This window comes from Brassica rapa, chromosome A07 (assembly GCF_000309985.2).
Source record: "Brassica rapa cultivar Chiifu-401-42 chromosome A07, CAAS_Brap_v3.01, whole genome shotgun sequence".
In the NCBI taxonomy this organism is placed as follows: Eukaryota; Viridiplantae; Streptophyta; class Magnoliopsida; order Brassicales; family Brassicaceae; genus Brassica; species Brassica rapa.
The window spans coordinates 11,270,800-11,291,672 of record NC_024801.2 but is presented as its reverse complement, the minus strand read 5'-3'; the positions used below and the strand labels follow the sequence as shown (position 1 = coordinate 11,291,672).

Here is a 20,873-nt window from a genome sequence, read left to right as displayed (position 1 = left end):
ATCAAAACATCTTATTACCATGCCTCCTAGCTACCCGTGTTCAAAGTCGTTCTTTTTTGCTAAATTGTAAATATCATATAAATGAAACAAATAATTTTACATCTTAAGTCTGAGCCATCTTGGCAAAAATAAAATAAAAAACAAGATAGATCAACAAATTAAACCTACAAGCAAGTGCTTATCTCAACCATAAGGTCATCAATGACCAGAACTTTTTGCTGTGTCTCCTAGCGGAAATAATGTTCTTTATGTCACGATCAATGCCATGAAACACAGCGGGAGCAGTAAGTGGGGTCTGGTTGTGTACAAGATTGTTCCTCTGTTTCCATAGATGGAACACAACCGTTTGGGTAGCTAGCTTTCTGAGGAGATACAAAGTCGTTCTAATGCTCCATTTGATCCATTTTGAATTCCAAGCCGCTCTAAATGTTTAAGAAATTAACCACATGAAACACACAAATGCATATGCACTATAGGCACTTAAATGCAAACTAAGTGGACTCAAAACAGATGAAAAGTTGTAAAAACACAAGACATCAATGATGTGTGTTAAAAGTGTGTGTGAGTTGACATGAACCTCTTCTATTTATCACGATTCTTATTTGTCAGACACTGAAGGTGAATATTTATGTATGGCCTTGAAAAAAAATACTGTATGTGCAGAGGTGGACTTTATAAGGGAAATCTTTTTTAATACGCCTCCTCTAGAGTTTTGGTCTTCCTTTTTTTGTAGCTCTCTCTCGATCTCTCCCATCTTCTATTTATTGGAGGAATGGTCGACGATCTTGTCCATGAGTTGGTTATCTATGTCTGATATGTCTTATCAGTCATCATTAGCTAATAGTGTTAGCCAAACTTGAGCGGTTTCTAGGTTCATGGTGTTTCCAATGATTTTGCGGCGCTACAAATCGTTTCTGCGTGTTACCTTTCTCCTATATGTTAAGTGGCCTCTAGGGGGACTTCTAGCAACGTATCACCATGTAAATTGATCATAACACATCCAATATATTGCAATAGTCAAACGTATCAATAACAACTTCAAGTTTTTACGTATTGTAAATAATTTCATATAACTTTTCTTTAGATATCATCATTTTATTTTAAAAAGAAGATTATGCACTAAGAATATGTTTTGCAACACTTTTTTTTGGGTAACACATGCACTAAGAATAATTTCACAAAATAACTAGTTAATATTAAATTAGTAAATCTTTTTTTTTCTAAACTTAAATTAGTAAATTTTCAAAGTTCCAAAGTTATAGTCTATTTGAAACATAAATATTTAGGGGAAAGAGAGCGAATACAGTTCCTCAATGCACAGTTGGCTGAGTAGAGTAGCGCAAAGTTCTCCTCTCATAACCGCTGGTGATGAGCCTTCGTCGGATTTTGGGAACGTTCCTAAATCAGTCTCCGATCTCTTTTGCCAGTGGACGGTGGTCTCTCATCCGGTTCTTGCCGTCGCTGGTTTTCTTTTGGTCCTCTACCAACTTGTAATCATAAACCATTGCCCGGTTGGAAAAGTTAATATATATATATATATATATATATATACTTAAAAATTGCGTAATAAACTTAAATTAATTTCGTCCGTAAAAGTCTATATTTTATTCAAAGTAAATAAGAATTCCTTACCATTTCTTTTGGGTGGGAAGAAAACTCTCAAGTGAGGATCAATTTTTAATCCGAGGCTTTCATACAATGGATCATATAATTTATTTTGTAGCCTGAAATACAAAGTGAAACGTATTGATTAGTTATATTTTATTTAGTTCATAATTAAACTACTTATGTATGAGTATGAGGCATGCTAGCTTGGTAGTAACTAAACGTTTTATCTGGATGGAATTAATGAGGGACGATGAATAAACCATTGCAGATAAATATGATGAAATCAGTTATGAAAAATAGATGGATGAAACATGTAGAACAATAAATAAAAAAGTAGGTGGGGCAGTATATACCTTTTATCACCAAGGTCGTCTGCAGTTAAATCAACATTTCTTTTTGGCGAGACGGTCCTCTGCATTGTTTAATTGAATCATATTTATCTTCTTTTTCAATTGATTTTGTCTATTTTGTAGAAGAAAATGTATGTGTATTTTGAATAATACCCTTCGCTGAGCAGCAGATGATGATTCTACATCTTCAATGCCACTTGAATCATTTCTTTGGCGACGCCCAAAAACGTTACGCTCAAATAATCGACTTTGGCCATTTCTGTGTCGACTCTCAAACCGACTTGGGTTATTTTCTTGTTGACGCCACAAAACGTTGAACTGTAATGTGTATGTTGTCAATAAGTTTTTAATAATTCAGTTTTTATATATTTACGTGAAAAAATCCCAAAATAGTTTCGTTCATCTCATAGAAAATATGGTACCTCTATGGGAGCGAATGCCTTCGTGCTTGGAAATAGATGTGCATAATCTTTGAGGGTTGGGTATTTAACACCCGATGATGGCTTATTCAGTAGCTCTTGCACGTTTCCTTGATTCCTACTGAATTGAGGACAAAAATAATATTAATTTAACAGCTGAAGAATATTGTGGAGCACAAAAACTTAATTTAACCTCCTTTGTATTAGCTAGATCAAGCGATCTATTTTGTTGGACTTGATGATACCTTGTAGAGCTCGACGGTATTTGAGGTAGAGGAGGGGTCACAGAAATCTGATTCTGTAAAGGGCATGTCCTACATGAACCCCAAATCGATTGACCTTTTTCATTCTTTCAAATAGAAAATTATAAAAACATATAGATTTGCATATAGTAGTTAAATAGTATTAAAATTAAACTTGAATTAGGTAAGCTTAATTATAGGTTCATGAGTTATATTTTATTGGATCACACCAAAAAATTAAACCAACTTCAAACATTTCTATACAAATTAACATTCTAGAAGGTTTCTCTTTAAAGTTAATAGAAAATTATATAGGATCAATTTAGATACTAGTGCTAAAAACTATAGCTAGTTTTTAGCATAAATAACAAAGATAATAAAATCTCAAAATTATAAATTTAACAGCTGAAGAATATTGTGGAGAACAAAAACTTAATTCAACCCTTTGTATTAGCTAGATCAAGTGATCGACTAAGTTGGACTTGATGATACCTTGTAGAGCTTGTCGGTATGTGAGATTGAGGAGGGGTCACAGAAGTCTGATTCTGTAGAGGGCATGTCCTACATGGAACCCAAATTGATTCTTATTTTTTTCATCCTTCAATAGAAAAAAAATTAGAAACATACAAAGTTGCATAAAGTTTTTATTGAAAATAGTATTGAAATTAAACTTTACTGGGCCAAGCTTAATTATAGGTTCACGAGTTATCTTTTATTAGATCACACGCCAAAATAACTAAGCCCAACCTCTTGCATTTCTATACAAATTAACACTCTAGAAGGTTGTTATCTCTTTAAAGATACATAAGATCAATATTTAGATATCAATTCTGAATATTCTAGATAAAAATGAAATTTAAATACATATAACATTATTTATGCTTAAAATTACTATAATATTTATCAAAAGCTATGGCATATACACAGTTTTAGGTAATATTATAATTAACCAACGTTAATTTTTAATAGAAATTACGATAAGATTTGTAAAATATTTGTAGATTTGGAACTTATAAAAAGCTCCATATCCTATTTTATTATAACCCAAGAAAAATCCAAGTAAATCAAAGAAATACAAAAGGGTGTTTAATATTCTTAAGTGTTTTTTTTTCAAACGTCTCCCCTTTTTTAATGTATCGATTTACTCTTTGGTTTCTTTCAATTTTTTTTATAACAATTTCTTAAATTAGCTAAACAGTATTAAAATTTCCTTACAAAAATGTCTTACCTAGCCACCTCTGTAACCATCCTTGGGACTAAAGCTTCGTCTTCCCTATTAGCTTGAACTAATGGAGGCGGTTGCTGGTCGTATATGTTGGAATGTGAATCAATTAGGCCGTTCTGGTACCTTAAATTTGATGGGTAACTTTGTGATCTGTATTTCATGAAAATTATATGTATTAAAAATCTACAGAAAAATGTTTAGTATACAAAAAATTGGAATTAATTAGAACATACAAAGGTAATGAAAACTGCTCTTGGAGATGATTTGGTAACCCAAAAGATTGAGTCATTACAGGATGAGCATATCCATTGTTTTCTTCCTCGATTTGTTGACCAACTCCTATCTGGTTCATGAATAAATATTCATCAAAACTAGTTCAAAGTAATTGATGATTAAGAACACATAGATAAGAAGATGTATTTACCATTGTAGAATCATTTAGTTCCTGAAAAGGATTCATCGTATTTTGATTGAACAAAGATTGTTGATCTAATTGTCCGTTTGCGTTTCCTTGTAAAAGTCCATGTGGATTGCATCCGAAATTGTGATCTTGCTGCTTAGAGAAATTGCATAAGAATTATCATTCATTAGCTATGTCAAAAGTTATACCTTCTCATGATAGTTTACTTTTGCTGGTACATAGTAAAGATTCATATATGTAAGAAGTTTTATTTACCATTGCAGAATCATTTGGTTCCTGAAAATGATTCATTGTTTTCTGGCTGAACAAAGATTGGTGCTCTAGTTGACCGTTTGTGTTTCCTTGTAATGACCCATGTGGATTGTATAAGAATTGCTGATCTTGCTGCTTTGAGAAATTGCATAAGAATTATCATTTAATAGTTATGTCAAAAAATAGACCATTATCAATGATATTTTACTCTTGCTGACACATGTAAATATTATATCTAGATATATAGCTATGTTTAGCCAAAGCTAATTAGGAATACTATTGACCAACAAAAAAACTAAGAAGAGGAAAAAGAAAATAAGGAAAAGAAAAATAAATTAAAGAAGGAAAGAAAAGATATAGAGAGAAAATTAAGATAAACTGAAATGTTCACATTACCATTGTAAATACATCTTGCTCTTGAAAAGCATCCAACATGTTTTGATCGAACAAAAATGGTTGATCTGATTGTATGTTTGGCAAGTTTTCTTGCATATACCCATGTGGACTGCAAAATAGCAGTTGTTCCTGATTTGATAAAGTGAAAACGATTTAGTTATTATAATGTATTTTAATTAATGTTTAGTTTTATGGCGTAAAATAAAATTCAATTTTAAAAAAGAAATGTAAGTAGCATACGACTTCAGGTGGAGATTGCACTAGTGTTAATGTATCCGGAAGTGGGATTAGATCTGGGCATTGTGCACTCCTTGAGGGGTTAGCCTCGCTTATAGCAGAATTGTTGATTAAACCAACAGTCTCTTCCCGCACATTCTCAGTTTCTTCCACTAGAGGATCTTGTAAAACACCCTTTATATTTCACAAGCCAACGTTTTAATTTTATCATCATATATATCATCATAGAAATTTCATAGAAATTAAAACGAGAGAACAAACAATTGAAAAATATACCACGATCGAAGTAAATGGTTCTGGTGACGGTGATAATCGCAAAGGACTAAATTGCAACGACTGATCGTTGAAGATATCTTCATACAAATCCATATTGCCTGCTTTTCCTAAGTGAGATAATTAAAATGAATAAAAATTGATGGCTTTGATTAACATTGTAAATACAACAATTCTTCATAAATGTTAGAAATGTTGAATCATCTATTGTACACAAATCATGCTACTTAAACATTAGTCAGAGACCCATAGTCGGGGAATATAACAAATTGAAACATTTTCAACAATCGAACCTTGAAATAAATCATGAAAATTAATTTGTAGGCATCTAATTAGTATTTTATGTTAAAATATTAAAAATCAAGTTACATATAGGTTATGTATTCTGAATATCGTTAATCTAAAAGTTACATAGTATTTTATATCCGCAGCCGAAATCCGTAACATTTATATGGGGTTGAACTGGAATAACGATAGTATCAAAACATTATGTAAAACATGTACTTCAAAGAGGCTTAACAATAACATAAATCCAAAAACATGAAACTCCAATCAGTGAATCCATCATCAAAACGAAAAAAATCATGAAAAATTCACTTGAATATGCAAATAACAAAATACAAAACAAAAGTTATTTAAACAATGAAAGCTTAAAAAAACTCAGATTCAAGAAACACTATAAGCAAAATATAAATCAAGATCAGTGAAGAGAAGAAGAAAAGATTCTGAATAAATTGAAACAATGAAGAAAGAAACTCAAATCTGAATTGAAATAAAATATATAAAAATTGATATATATATATAATCAGTATGAATAAGAATTGTATATGCAAAGAAACTGAAAGATAGGAGAGAGGCTTACTGCTACTGGGGAAAACTGAGAGATATAAGAATTGGAAAAGGGGAAAACTTAGAAGAATACCATATATATATACACCATGAGGTCTTTTTCTTCTTTTTGTAATGACACGTGGTGAAAACTTGTTTTTTAAAATATTTATTTATTGTTTTGATTAAAATCTTCATTTATTGTTACGGTGAAGAAATCAAAATAATTTCACTAGTTCAAAATTTCACTAATACATTACTAAACTAGCAATATACTTGATGTCAATCATACCAACTTATTCTTCTGATATTTTTGTGTGAATATATCATACTAGTTACTACGGGTAGTTAGATTTATAAATCAAAATTCACTATAAACTTTAGTACGTTGGATCGAATGGCGGCGTTGTATATTAATTAATCATTCTAAATAACGACATTGGATAAGTTAATGATAAATTTTAGTGTCACAATTAATAATAGAATGTTAAAATAATATTTTATATTTTTTAAATAAAATATAGTAGATTATATCAATTGATTATTCGTTAAATTAGATATTTCTATGTCATTCAAATTCGAAGTGTACTACATTTTCATTAAAATTATTAGTAATGCTTGTGAAATCTCTAAGGTATACTAATCTTTTTTTTTTTGTCAAACAACTACTTGCATTAATAAGATAGAATCCAGACTACAATAGCAAACGAGAGGTATACTAATCTAAAAATGTTAGTTATACGTGCACTATTGATAAGGCATACTGCATTTTTCATACAAAATATTTATTTTTGGTTAATTTTTTCATTTAACACTTTGTTAATGTTTTATTCTTAGCTATTCTATAACATGTATTAAATACCCTTTATTCGTAAATACCCTTTAGAAAACAACTAATTAGTTTTTTTTAACTTAAAAAAGCTAATTATAGTTGCATTGACAAAGATCTATGAATTAATAAAATATACAACTATATAATTCAAAATTAAGACTAATATTATCCCAAGCTAAAAAGGATGATAGACACCGAGTAGTTGATAAAATCAATATCTTGACTTAAAATAGATATGTTTCTTTTGTTTTTGTTAGAAAGAAAAATATAAAGAAATTTTTTATTTGTGTAATTTTGTTTTTTCTTCTCAAAATCCTAATGTTATTTAAGGGTTTCTATAAAGAGTAAAGTAAGATTGCACCAAATCTCAGTAAAAACAAAAAAAAAAAAGATTGAACCAAATTTTAGCAATAAAAAGAGTAAAATAAAATTTGTTATATACGGAAGAAGTTGACAAAAAGAAATGGTTGTTACTTGTTACCAATGGATTCACCCAATCAGTCGCCTTTCATATCTTGTGACAGCAATTCTCTGACTGACAAGAGTATCTATGCTTTAGCATTTTTATCTATATTTTGCTACCGTTACTTTAAAAAAAAATTCTATCAGCAACCGTTACTGTTTTGAATTTTATGTATGTTGTCAGAATGTGGAAAGTCTAAACCTTTTGAGATTTTGTCAGCAGGTAAGAAAAGATAAAGTATTATGAGATTCTTTTCCTTTTTCAAAAAAAAAATTTTACTTCGTAATTTCTATTTTCTTTTATGTTAAATACAACATACTTAGCTGGACTTGAAACAAAAATGTAGTAATTAGCTGTAATTTAAGTAAACCAATGCTCTACCTTTTTTATTAGCATTGTCGATAATTATTGACAAAGAACAAAAAAAAACTAGCTTATAAAAAGAGAATTTGCATTGTATAACCATCAAAAAACTTAAATAGGTAAGTAATCATCAAATACATTATTCTGTATATTTCAAATTTACCCTTTTCACATTTTCCATCCAATCTTAATCATTTTTATATCCTAAAATAATGATTATTCAAAATTTTAATTTACATATAAAAACATAGATTTTTTTCTGAACATAATAATATGTTTCGAAAATTTGAAATTGGACACATAAATTTACATATAAATATTTTTACCCAATCATTAGTATAATATTAGAATAACAATATTACATATACTTCTCATATTGTATATATTAGGTGATTTTCTGCACCATGTGCAGTAATAATTATTTTCATTATAATTATATTTAAAATAAAATTTTATTAATATATATATTATTATTTTCTTATAAATATTTTAATATCAATTTGATTTAATTAGGCATAAATTAAGATAAAATAATTTTGTTTATTTAAATTATATTTAAGAAAATATATACGTATATATTCAAAATTATTATCTTATATATTTTTTATCTATTATTTTTGATTAAAAATATTAAATCAACTTGTATAAAATTAATAAAAAATTGTTATAAAAATTGCATAATTATGAAAAATTAAAGCTAAATAGTATTTAAAAATTTGTAGATACATAAAAGAAATAAATGATATTACGATAAAAATATCATTTAAAAATGTAGAAATTTTTGAAAGTTTTAGTAACAAAAATTGTATAGCTATGAAAAATAGAATAAATAATAGGAAATTTGCCAAAAATGACCTAAAACTTGATTTTAAATGCAAAAGTTTACACTACCTTGTGACCAAACAAAAAACAAGTATGCATTTTTACAAATATAATCCTCAAAACTCTTCTGTGGTTTTTTTCTGGAAGTATTTTCATATAGTAGATCTTAAAAGTAATTTATAGATTAAAAATATTTTTGTGGGAGAAAAATTAAATTCATGTAATTATAAGTATTTGTAAATGATATAAATTAAGATCTAGTAAAATTGAATTGTTTTCAACATAGATGAGAGATGAGTGAATGTAGATTGAGTCATGATATTATTTGGTTTGGTGACATATGTTATAGTACCAATTTTGTTTTGGTCTGTGCAGAGTAGTCCGCAGAGGGTTGTAGTTTGAATACACATGTCCATACATGCCGTTCTAATGGGCTACTTAGACATAGTGTGCGTGTTGCGTTCTACTTTGACATCTACGTGGGTTGCACTTTCCTTGTGGATTAGTCTGGATCCTTCCATAGGCCCAAAGAAATCTCCATGTAAACAAAAAAAGAAGAATTGGTCGGATTTGAACATAGGAGAGCATATAATGATAGTCAATTCTGAAAGGATGAGGTATCATATATGTTCATATTGTCTTTACCTATTGTTGACTGACATTATGAGTTTTTGGTTTTTAATATAACTTATAATCTTACGTTTGTTGTTTCAAATTTCCCAATACTAAATAGTCTATCTACGATGATAGTGAATAGTTTTGTTGTGAAATTAAGTCACCTGAGCATATATAGAAATCCATAGTTCATGTGGTAACGTAGCTGATGTTTAGTTTTTTTTTTTGTATAGCCATATTGTTTGTTAGTTATGCACTATTTATTCTGGAAATCTGATCATTTAAGGTGTTAATATAATGTAGTGATCCGGTCAATATTAAAGAAAATGTGTAACATTCTGATATATTGTCATGTATGTTAAAAGGTTTAAGGAAACTGATTTGGTTGATGTGAAAAAAAAAACTGATTTGGTTATCTATGTCAACAAAGTACATTTATTATTTTTGGACACATATCTAAAAACATCTTGAGTTAAGTGTAGTTGAATTGGAGTAGCCAAAAGATGTGTAACATATCTGGAAGTGATTCGCAATATCATGCGAGTAATACCAAAGCACGGAAAAAGATCACAGGATAATTGCATAGTCAATAAACAACTACTTCGAATCTCTGGAAATTACACACCGACCGTCGCACGGAGTGGACCTATGGGCCAAGTGAACATGCATAGGAGGCCAAATAACCGTGGGCGGCTAGGGTGTTACAAGTGGTATCAAAACCGAAGAAGACGAGTGTGGAATCATGTGTGGGCACACATCAACATTAGTGACAATCTTGGGGTGCAACAAAAAGAAATTGTGTTTTTGTGAGAGGGGAAAATGTAATATTCTAGTCTGTGGTATGTGGTAGTGTATGTTGAAATTCTTAAAATAACGGATTTAACTATCTATTTCAACAAGATGCACTGATCTTTTCGGCTATACATCCATAGAAAACTTCAGAGTTAAACATATGCTTGAGCTAGAAATAATCAAATGATGTGTGACTTAGTAATTTGCAATATCGTGGTGATTGCAGAATCAGTAAGCAAATATTTTTTTCTTCCAAAATTAACGCACTGTCCATTGCATAGAGTGAACCCAAAAACCGAGTTAAGCGTTGAGGTCTATTAGCCTTATGTAATCAGGAAATTACAAAATGTTACATATAATATGTTCTATTGTTTGGTGGGTATGCTACTTGAGAGCTGGTGGTAGTTTTCCCAATCCTTTATGAATAATGTCCTTCCAACATCTTTAAAACTCCATCACGTATTCACATCTCTTAAACAAGTTCTTGGGTAAGAAAATATATGGATTCCAATGTGATTAAGTATAATTTATTAATGATGTTAAGTTTAAAGCAATTCAAAATAGCCCGGGTCAATTTCTAATGCTCAAATAACTTCGTTTCATGATTTTGCAAATAAATTAAGAAAAAAATTAAAAGAATTATACTATATATTTTTTCTCAATAAACTAATATTCTAAAAAGTATGGATTATTTTTTGAACACATCTAAAAGAATATGGATAAAACATTAATTTTGTTGAAAAGTCTGTCTTCTTCATGCAAAACATCACCCTTTATGATCATGAAACATAGCTAGTTTATAAAAAATGTTATCTGTGAGTATATTCTTAGTAATTATTGTTAAGTATATATCTTTATATATAAAGTTGAGTTTCCTTTCTTCCTAGGCTGTCCACGTAAGCGGACACGTCACTAATTCAAGTTTTGAGAAGCCGACACGTGTCCCGGTTGTATTAAACGCAACACTTCATTAACTTTGAAATTTATGGGCTTTTGTTTTCCGTGTATATTTGAAGGTTTTTGGGCTGCTGATATAGATTTTTTCTGGAAGCCCAATAAGCTATTGTCTTCATCTTCTTCTCTTTCACGGAATAGTTAGGGTTGCCGCTGTTGCTTTAATCCGACAATAGAGCTCCTTCTTTGGTGGTATCCGTCTTCTGCATCGATTCGCTTGCAACTCTTCCCATCCTCTTCTGAGAACGCGCACCATTATGAAATTCGGCTGCATACATTCATTATCATTAAAATTATAATTAACTCCATCTACCCCATTCATTCCACGGTTTTACAATTAATACGTCCTCCTACCTTCCAGTCGGTGAATCTGTATGTATATAGGTTAGTTTGCATCCGTAAAATTCATCAGGTCTTTGCTCACAATCATTATTAGCCGATAAACTCTCGCATGAGGATTAACTACGCGGACCAACCAGGATCCTATTTCTATCTCTTATGCCAATGCTTCCAAGACGGGTTCATTCATCATGTACCAATCTCGGTAAAACCAAGCTAGATTCTTTTTTTTCTTTTTTTCATCGTAATTCAATTCTTCTTCATGATTTTAACACCATCGTAAGTTACTTATTGTTAGCATCATCTTTAGATTTTAACTTTAGTAGAGAACTTCCACAAAACAATTCTTTATATATAAAGTTGAGTTTCCTTTCTTCCTAGGCTGTCCACGTAAGCAGATACGTCACTAATTCGAGTTTTGAGAAGCCGACACGTGTCCCGGTTGTATTAAACGCAACACTTCATTAACTTTGAAATTTATGGGCTTTTGTTTTCCGTGTATATTTGAAGGTTTTTGGGCTGCTGATATAGATTTTTTCTGGAAGCCCAATAAGCTATTGTCTTCATCTTCTTCTCTTTCACGGAATAGTTAGGGTTGCCGCTGTTGCTTTAATCCGACAATAGAGCTCCTTCTTTGGTGGTATCCGTCTTCTGCATCGATTCGCTTGCAACTCTTCCCATCCTCTTCTGAGAACGCGCACCATTATGAAATTCGGCTGCATACATTCATTATCATTAAAATTATAATTAACTCCATCTACCCCATTCATTCCACGGTTTTACAATTAATACGTCCTCCTACCTTCCAGTCGGTGAATCTGTATGTATATAGGTTAGTTTGCATCCGTAAAATTCATCAGGTCTTTGCTCACAATCATTATTAGCCGATAAACTCTCGCATGAGGATTAACTACGCGGACCAACCAGGATCCTATTTCGATCTCTTATGCCAATGCTTCCAAGACGAGTTCATTCATCATGTACCAATCTCGGTAAAACCAAGCTAGATTCTTTTTTTTTTCTATTTTTTTCATCGTAATTCAATTCTTCTTCATGATTTTAGCACCATCGTAAGTTACTTATTGTTAGCATCATCTTTAGATTTTAACTTTAGTAGAACTTCCACAAAACAATATATATATACACATATATATGATGAAGCAGCAGATGTGTTAGTTGAATTTTAGCTACTTGCTTCAGATTCTATGATTTAAGTTGAGATCCGTATGGAGTAATGGAATCCCAAGGCTTAAAGAACGGGTCTTTCTGATGATCAGGTATCTCTTTTGTACTGGAAACAACATCTGCAACAACAAATAACTGGTGAGTGTCTATGGGAAGCTTTTGGATGTGTTATGTTAGACAGCTTGAAATATATACTTTTCTATGCTATTTCGGATTTAGTTATGTTAGAATACGCAAAGCGTACATAGTCTTGGTAATTCATAATTCTTCTTCTATTTCTTATAACACAGTGATTGGTGAGTCTCTATTGGAGGATTACAGCATTTTAAAGATTCTAAAGTGTCAGTGATTCACACTCAACTTACTTTTTCAAGAACAATTAATCTCGAGGAAGCTGCTCAGATTCTGGATAGCATGAAACGTTAAATGTGGTGAGAGTATAATATTTGCTGGGGATTTTCCGTGGAATCTGCAGTGGTCGTGTTACTGATGTTGTAGCTCTGAATCAGCCTACAAACAAGAAATTTGGCATGAATACATTATTTCTGTAGTTTTCTGATTTTTCCGTATCTACCTTTCAACAATTTTTTTATTTGATTATCTTGTCCAATTGGGTTAAGAACTTAAGAATCATAATATTACGAGTGGATGGATAACTCTTCTATTTTGTTCTATTTTATGTTTCAATTGCAGGATTCAATGAGAAATTATGATTTTTGGTTTTGATTCATAAATCGAAGATTAGTATTTTGTTTTGGTGTTTTTGGCTTTATATATATATATATATATAGATTAGGGTTATTGTGACTTTGCATCAATGTGATAATGGGATCATCTAAAGAAAGAGCAATAGAGCATTGTGACAAAGAACATCACATCGTGCTTTTTTTTTTTATCACATCGTGCTTTGTTGAATGCAAAGATGCTGAGAAATGGCTTTATCACGAACTGAAGAATAATCAAATAGAGAAGCCGAATAAATCAGGCTAGCTTAGCTGTTTGGGTTAGATTTGGTTGAAATTAGACTTTGGTTTGGTTAATGTGATTGAATATTATTTGGTAGATAGTAAACCGACTAAAAACATAGTGTATAGATTATTAGATTTTAACTACTAAGTCATGGAGAAATGAGTTTGTAATTTTTAATTTGCGAAGAAATAAATTAATTAGTTTCAGTTTGGAGAGATCTAGCAGTAGGTTGATATTTGATTATATATGATAACTATTCGTAGAAAATAACATGTTTTCCTTATCCAGACCAAATTTTTAATACAATATAATCTATCAATTTTATAATTAATTGCACAATGTCAACTAAATAAATTTATATCATCAGTGTATTTGCAAAAAAAGAACTTAATTAAAACACATAATATAGTTCACAATATTATGAAATTAGAGAACAAAATAAAATTGTCACAAAAATAAAGAAAAAAAATAAGAACAAAAGTAATGTACATTTTTTCATGTACCATCACTCAACGATCAAGAAAACAAAATTAGGCAATTCTCCATAAAATTTAACAAAATGATGAAAAAGTACATCCACAAATTAACTTATAATTAAAACAGTGATTTTCAGAAACTAAAAATTTTTATTAGGAAAATGAATCAATAACATTCATTCTGAAAATCAAAATCCTCTATTCAGATAAAATAGTTTACTTGATTTTAAAATATAATGAATTAAAAAAATTCAAGCAACATATGAATATTAATTTTCTTATTTGTGTAAAATATATTAATAAAATATTAAAATATATTAATAAAATATATAATATTACATAAATAATACTATAATTAATTATACATTTTACCTCAAATAAAATTTCAACAATAATCTATTGTAAAATTTAGTAAATTTATAATCAAAACAATGACTTTTATTATGAAAATTAACCAGTAACATTTTTCCAACTAATCAGTAACATTTATTTCAAAAACTATAATCCGTTAACATAGTTTCACTGATTTTCAAATATCTTTATAAATATAAAAAGTTATAGCAAACATGTATATTTTTTATTATCTGGTCAAATATATTAACTAAATATATAATATTACATAAATAATTTTATAATTAATTATACATTTTAACTCAAACAAAATTTCAACAATAATCTACTGTAAAAACTAAATTTAGTAAAAATATAAGATAAATACACTAAAGTATATAAAATTAACAAAAAATATTTGCAGGTTTGTTTCTTTTCTACTAACAAAAATGTAAAAAAAAAAGAATCTCAGGATTTTTTATGGTCGTCCAACTCAGAAAATAACAAGAAATGATGTAACCTCACATCCAATTCTTAATATATAATTAAAACATAAATTACTCAACGAAAGCAAATCATCTTAAATCCTTTAATAAAAGAAAAATGAAAATCATATTTTTTAAAATAACAAGTAATAATTATTTTAAAAACTCATAACTAATTTTCAGATAACATGTTTTATTTAGTCTACAATATCATGTACAAAATTTAACTAATACGTATATTTTAAAATAATAATTTATATTAAATATTTACTCTAACTATTTAAATTATTTGTTAATTTTTATCTCACCCGTAGGGCAGACCTGCCCTAGTGTATATATATATTTATTTTTATTTTTTTACCCTGATAGTATTTTTGCATACTTCAAAGTTCAAACCTTGTCGTTAAAAAATAAATAAGTTAGATATAAACGAAGCTGATATTTTCTCTGCATCTACCTGCATGTTTTTGTCATTGATTGTGCCAAAATTGGCCTGCATCTACCTGCAATATTTTCTTGTTGTTTGTATCATAATCACCATATTTTTACACTAATAAAGACTGGTTTTTAACTGCTGTAACAATACTCTTTATCGGCTGATCCACAGCTAAGGCATGACCAGTCGAATTACATAGGGACCGTTGAGTAAACCATGAGCCATTTTCAGGTGCGCGGCTTCGGTTAAATGATAACCATCCCACTACAAGAAAACAGCGGTATTCTGACGGACGTTCCGACGGAAAATGAATTCCTCGGAATATACCGAGGAATTTCCGAGGCAATTCCGAGGAAACACAAAATTTGGCTTCCTCGGAATTTCCTCGGAATATACCGACGGAATTCCGAGGAAAATTCAGTTCGTCGGAATATTCCGACGGAATACCGAGGAAAATTCAGTTCGTCGGAATATTCCGACGGAATACCGAGGAAAATAGTATTCCTAGGAAAAAACCGATGAATTTCGAGGAAATATTATAGACGTTAGAGAGCCGTTGGGGGGATTTTAAAAATTCCGAGGAAATTCCGAGGGCAGAAAGGTTTTCCTCGGAATTTCCTCGGAATAGATCTTGTCGATTTAGAGATTTGATTATACATTCCTTTTCCTTGGAATTTCCTCGGAATTTTCCGAGGAAATTCCGACGACGATAGAGTTTTCCTCGGAATTCCCTCGGAAAATTTCGAGGAAATTCCGAGGAACTTGGGGTTTTAAACCGAAAACAACGTTTTACGGATTGAATAACACGTATATAACCTTCATTAAGTGTCTTAACCAGATTATGAAGTCAAACTTTGGTGTTTTACCCAATAACAAACACTTTTACGATTGCATGAACGAAAACCATACAACATAAGAGAAACACTTATACACTTTAACAAACGGTAAAGAGAATACTTACAATTATTTTTGAAATTTTGTTATTTCATGGTTTATGATCATCTATACAAAGAATCCTCAATGGTATGCATTATAATTGTATAAGAAATGAAATACGGCGAAAATAATCGATGTTTTGAAACCCCAAACCCTGGTTCCTCGGAATTTCCTCGGTAAATTCCGAGGAAATTCCGAGGAAACCTGGTTCCTCAGAATTTCCTCGGAATTTTCCGAGGAAATTCCGACGACGATAGAGTTTTCCTCGGAATTCCCTCGGAAAATTTCGAGGAAATTCCGAGGAACTTGGGGTTTTAAACCGAAAACAACGTTTTACGGATTGAATAACACGTATATAACCTTCATTAAGTGTCTTAACCAGATTATGAAGTCAAACTTTGGTGTTTTACCCAATAACAAACACTTTTACGATTGCATGAACGAAAACCATACAACATAAGAGAAACACTTATACACTTTAACAAACGGTAAAGAGAATACTTACAATTATTTTTGAAATTTTGTTATTTCATGGTTTATGATCATCTATACAAAGAATCCTCAATGGTATGCATTATAATTGTATAAGAAATGAAATACGGCGAAAATAATCGATGTTTTGAAACCCCAAACCCTGGTTCCTCGGAATTTCCTCGGTAAATTCCGAGGAAATTCCGAGGAAACCTGGTTCCTCGGAATATTTTCATTTAACCGGGTAAACCAAGCCGCCAAATATTTCGCGAAAATTGAATTAATGATTTCCGAGGAAATTCCGACGGATATAGTAAATATTTCCGAGGAAATTCCGACGGATAGTTTCCGTCGGACCCCTCATTTTATTAGGTCGAGCCCGACCTTCTTCCCCATTTCTCTCCGCCGCAATCTCTCTTTCTCCTGCGATTTCGTCGACTCCTCTCTTCTCCCTTGCGATTTGCGGCGCTTTCTCTCTTCTCCCTCGCGATTTCCACCCTAATCCTCATGTATGAACCCTATCCCACTCTTTTAGGTTAGATTTGTATGGTTTTTAAGTAGATTTGATGATTTTGGAATGAGATTTATAGATTTTGTTAGGGTGAATGGTAGATTTATAGATTTTGTTAGGGTGAATGGTAGATTTGATTTGTATCACTTGATTTGAATTTTTTTTTTTAGTTTTTATTAATTTTGTGGTTATAAAAATCGAATTTGTAATTATATATATATATTGAAAACGTTTTTTGTATATAAAATCTATTTTTTGCATTTTAAATTCATTTATATATTTATTAAACATTTTTAAAATCTATAAAACTTTTTTTAAGATTAAAAATCATATATATAATATTTAAAATCATTTTTTTGTGGTTATAAAACGTTTTATGTATTTTATATATAAAATATAAATTTCTATATTTATTAAACATTTTTAATATTATGAAAACTATTTTTTGTAATTATTTAACATTTTAAATATTTTTAAAACTATTTTTTTGTAATTATTAACTGTTTTTGTGATTTATTTAAACTATTTTTTTAATTTTTATACTATTTTATATTTATTAAAACTAATTTTGTATTTATAAAACATTTTTTTATTATAAACACTATTTTATTATTTTTTGTATTTATAAAAACTATTTTGTATTTATAAAAAGATGATTTCATATTTATAAAAATATTTATATTTATTAAAACTAATTTTGTATTTATAAAACATTTTTTTGATTTATAAACACTATTTTATTATTTTTTGTATTTATAAAAGATGATTTCATATTTATAAAAATATTTATATTTATTATAACTAATTTTGTATTTATAAAACATTTTTTTATTTATAAAAACTATTTTAGTTTTTTTTTGTATTTATAAAAACTATTTTGTATTTATAAAAAGATGATTTCATATTTATAAAAATATTTATATTTATTATAACTAATTTTGTATTTATAAAACATTTTTTTTATTTATAAAAACTATTTTATTTTTTTGTATTTTAAATATATTTTCTATTTCAATTTTAGTTTTATATTTTCGAATTTCAATTTAAAAAAATAAATTTATATTTTTTTTTTTAATTTTGGAAATATTCCGAGGAAGTGTATCCCTCGGGATATTCCGACAACATCTTCCTCGAAATATTCCGAGGAAATTCCGACGAACTTGTGGTCCTCGGAATTTCCTCGGAAATTCGTTTCCTCGGAATATTCCGAGGAAATTCCGACGAACTTGTGGTCCTCGGAATTTCCTCGGAAATTCGTTTCCTCGGAATTCCGTCGGAAATTTCCGAGGAATTTCCGAGGAAAAATGAAATTCCGAGGAGTTATTTCCGAGGACTTTTTTCGTCGGTATGTCGTCGGAATAGCGTTATTCTGACGACATACCGACGATATTTTCCCTCAGTATGTCGCTGTTTTCTTGTAGTGTCCCAATTAACACACTCAGATGGATTTTGACAGTAACTAACTCCTTTGGATCCACATTCTTCATCAATAGTGAAGTTGTATTGACCTCCAACACCACAACAAGCAGCCAAATTAAGGTCTATTCTTGAACCCTACAAAATGATCCATAAAAAACATTGGTTAAGCAATCAAACCGTGAGGGTCAAGAAAATAGTTTTAAGGTGCACCGACCGTATTTGGCTGGTTCTTGGAAAAAACGGGTACATAGAGTTGTAGTAGTCGGCGTAAATGATGCTGACATGAGGGTATAGCTTTTGGAGCCGTGTAAGTTCTGTCTTAAGCTGTTCATTATGGTACTCTCCAAAGTCGTTGAGCCATGGGATACAACCTGTAAAAGGGTCGTGTTCCTTTTCCGAGGTGTCAAATAGAGTAAGATACGCTGGGAAACATCCAAGTGGAAAGTTTCCAGGAACCAGAAATGTTTTGCCTCCCAAATCGATCAATTCCTGTAGTTTTGTTGCTAAATTTGTTAAATTATAACAAAAGTATTATTTCTGTGGGTGCCAAGGTGGAAATGTAAATTATTTTTTTTACCACAATTGCAGAAGATGTAGCTTTGATGACTAGAGGAACTAGCTCTTTAATCTCATTGATACTTTCGCCTTAAAAAAACGGGTAACTATAGTCGTTAACTCCAATCTCTCCCATGAGTATCAGCGAGTCTCCGAACACCTCTCTGCAATCTAAAGAACCATTAGTAGCGAGCTTGATTTATCAATTATCATCATAGATACGGTAGATAACAAGGCTACATTTCTCACCACGAGAAGACACACTTAAACTAACATTGGTGAAATCAGATTTAATTCCTTTTTCGACAAGTAACGCACGATCCAAAGCGGTTGCTCCATACACCGCGAAATTGACCCCTTGATCAAAGCTCACACTTTTAGAGCCAAAGTAAGGTGGTACATAAGGCAGTCCTAAGAATTCAGCTGCCCAAGTAATGAACACAAGTAGGCTTTTAACTTGCTGTTCAAGTAAAAAAGACCTAAACCAGAGTATAACAAACGGTTCTGCCTAAATGTTTTATAGAGGTTACCAATAAAATCGATAATGAGGCGACCGTCGAAGTAATGGCCGGAGGGAGGATGAAAGAAGGTTTCACCGTATGGAAGGAATGCGGCTTGAGGAGGATGGTTGATGTCATACGAGAGACTGAGTAAATTTCCGATGTCTGCTGAAGAATCACCAAAGCTGATGATCGATTTATAACGAACAGAAGGTGGTTCTGATAAGTTAACGATGGTGGTGGGCGAGAAGATAAGTAGAAAGCTTGATAACGCATTAATTATTCAATCTTTACAGTCCTTCTCGACCACTAAATAACGCATTAATTAGTGGAAACAGCTAAGAAAATAAAAAAGAAAAAGAAAATAAAGACAGCCAAGAGCAACATTCGAGCATCCGCAACGGAGGTTTATCACGAGTACTTAGCACAAAATCCTAAGTTAATATGAATACAATAATATTATAAAACTTAAGTTAGCTAAGAATTGGTCCTTAATTAAGGATTATAAGAATTAGTCTTTAGAGACGTGGCATCGTGCCATTGGGTCGGTGGAAATTTTTATTTCACATGTTTTAAAATTTAATATTTTATCTTTATATTTAATCATGTATCTTTATATTTAATCATGTAATAAATAAAAATTTTAATGGAGTTAAATCTATTTAATATTCACCAAAATTTAAAATTAAATATTTTATCTTTACATTTTATTGTATCTTTATATTTAATCAAGTAATAAATAAAAATTTTAATTTTACATGTTTTAAAATTTAATATTTTTTAATTCCTAAGAACTCCAAATTGGAGAACACCATTGGATATACAATTTTGATTAGAGACCTTAACTATTCAAACAAAAAAAAATTATAAAAAAATTAGTTTATTAATGCTAAGGACTCTAATGGTGGTAACACCATTGGAGATGCTCTTAATAGTAGAAAATCATTAAGTTTCTCACAAAATACAAAACTCAATGGGTGCTTTTTTTTTTTTACCAATGAATACTATGCACAACTTTATTTTTTTGTTCATAAATCAAATAACAACCCTAAATAATTTTATGCAAGGTTAAATAAAAAAAATGCTATAGTTGATGTTATTTTTGTTGACGCTGATTAACATAAATAAACTAATTACAGTTGTGAACAAAATTTAAATATCAATTATAA

At 30.2% G+C, this 20,873-nt stretch overlaps 1 protein-coding gene and 1 pseudogene across 4 annotated transcripts; both read right to left on the bottom strand.

Moving 5' to 3' along the window:
* Window positions 1–716: 716 nt before the first annotated feature.
* On the bottom strand, window positions 717–15,241 carry LOC103828997. 4 transcript variants are annotated; one of them, XM_033276150.1, is made up of 15 exons: window positions 12,982–15,241; window positions 5,427–12,735; window positions 5,154–5,324; window positions 4,914–5,042; window positions 4,521–4,649; window positions 4,269–4,397; window positions 4,078–4,187; window positions 3,848–3,994; window positions 3,112–3,180; window positions 2,623–2,691; window positions 2,381–2,498; window positions 2,112–2,276; window positions 1,962–2,020; window positions 1,633–1,724; window positions 717–1,487 (listed from the first exon to the last, which is right to left on the bottom strand). In XM_033276150.1, exons 2-15 carry the CDS (start codon window positions 5,517–5,519, stop codon window positions 1,399–1,401), a joined length of 1,569 nt encoding a protein of 522 aa, XP_033132041.1. In that variant the 5' UTR covers window positions 5,520–12,735; window positions 12,982–15,241; the 3' UTR covers window positions 717–1,398. The 4 variants fall into 4 exon arrangements, with proteins under 4 accessions (XP_033132041.1, XP_009102891.1, XP_033132042.1 ...); XM_009104643.3 differs by lacking the exon at window positions 12,982–15,241 and having other exon boundaries at window positions 5,427–5,533; window positions 6,286–6,655; XM_033276151.1 differs by lacking the exon at window positions 12,982–15,241 and having other exon boundaries at window positions 2,381–2,495; window positions 5,427–6,820.
* On the bottom strand, window positions 13,175–19,981 carry LOC103829106 (annotated as a pseudogene).
* Between the last annotated feature and the right edge of the window lie 892 nt (window positions 19,982–20,873).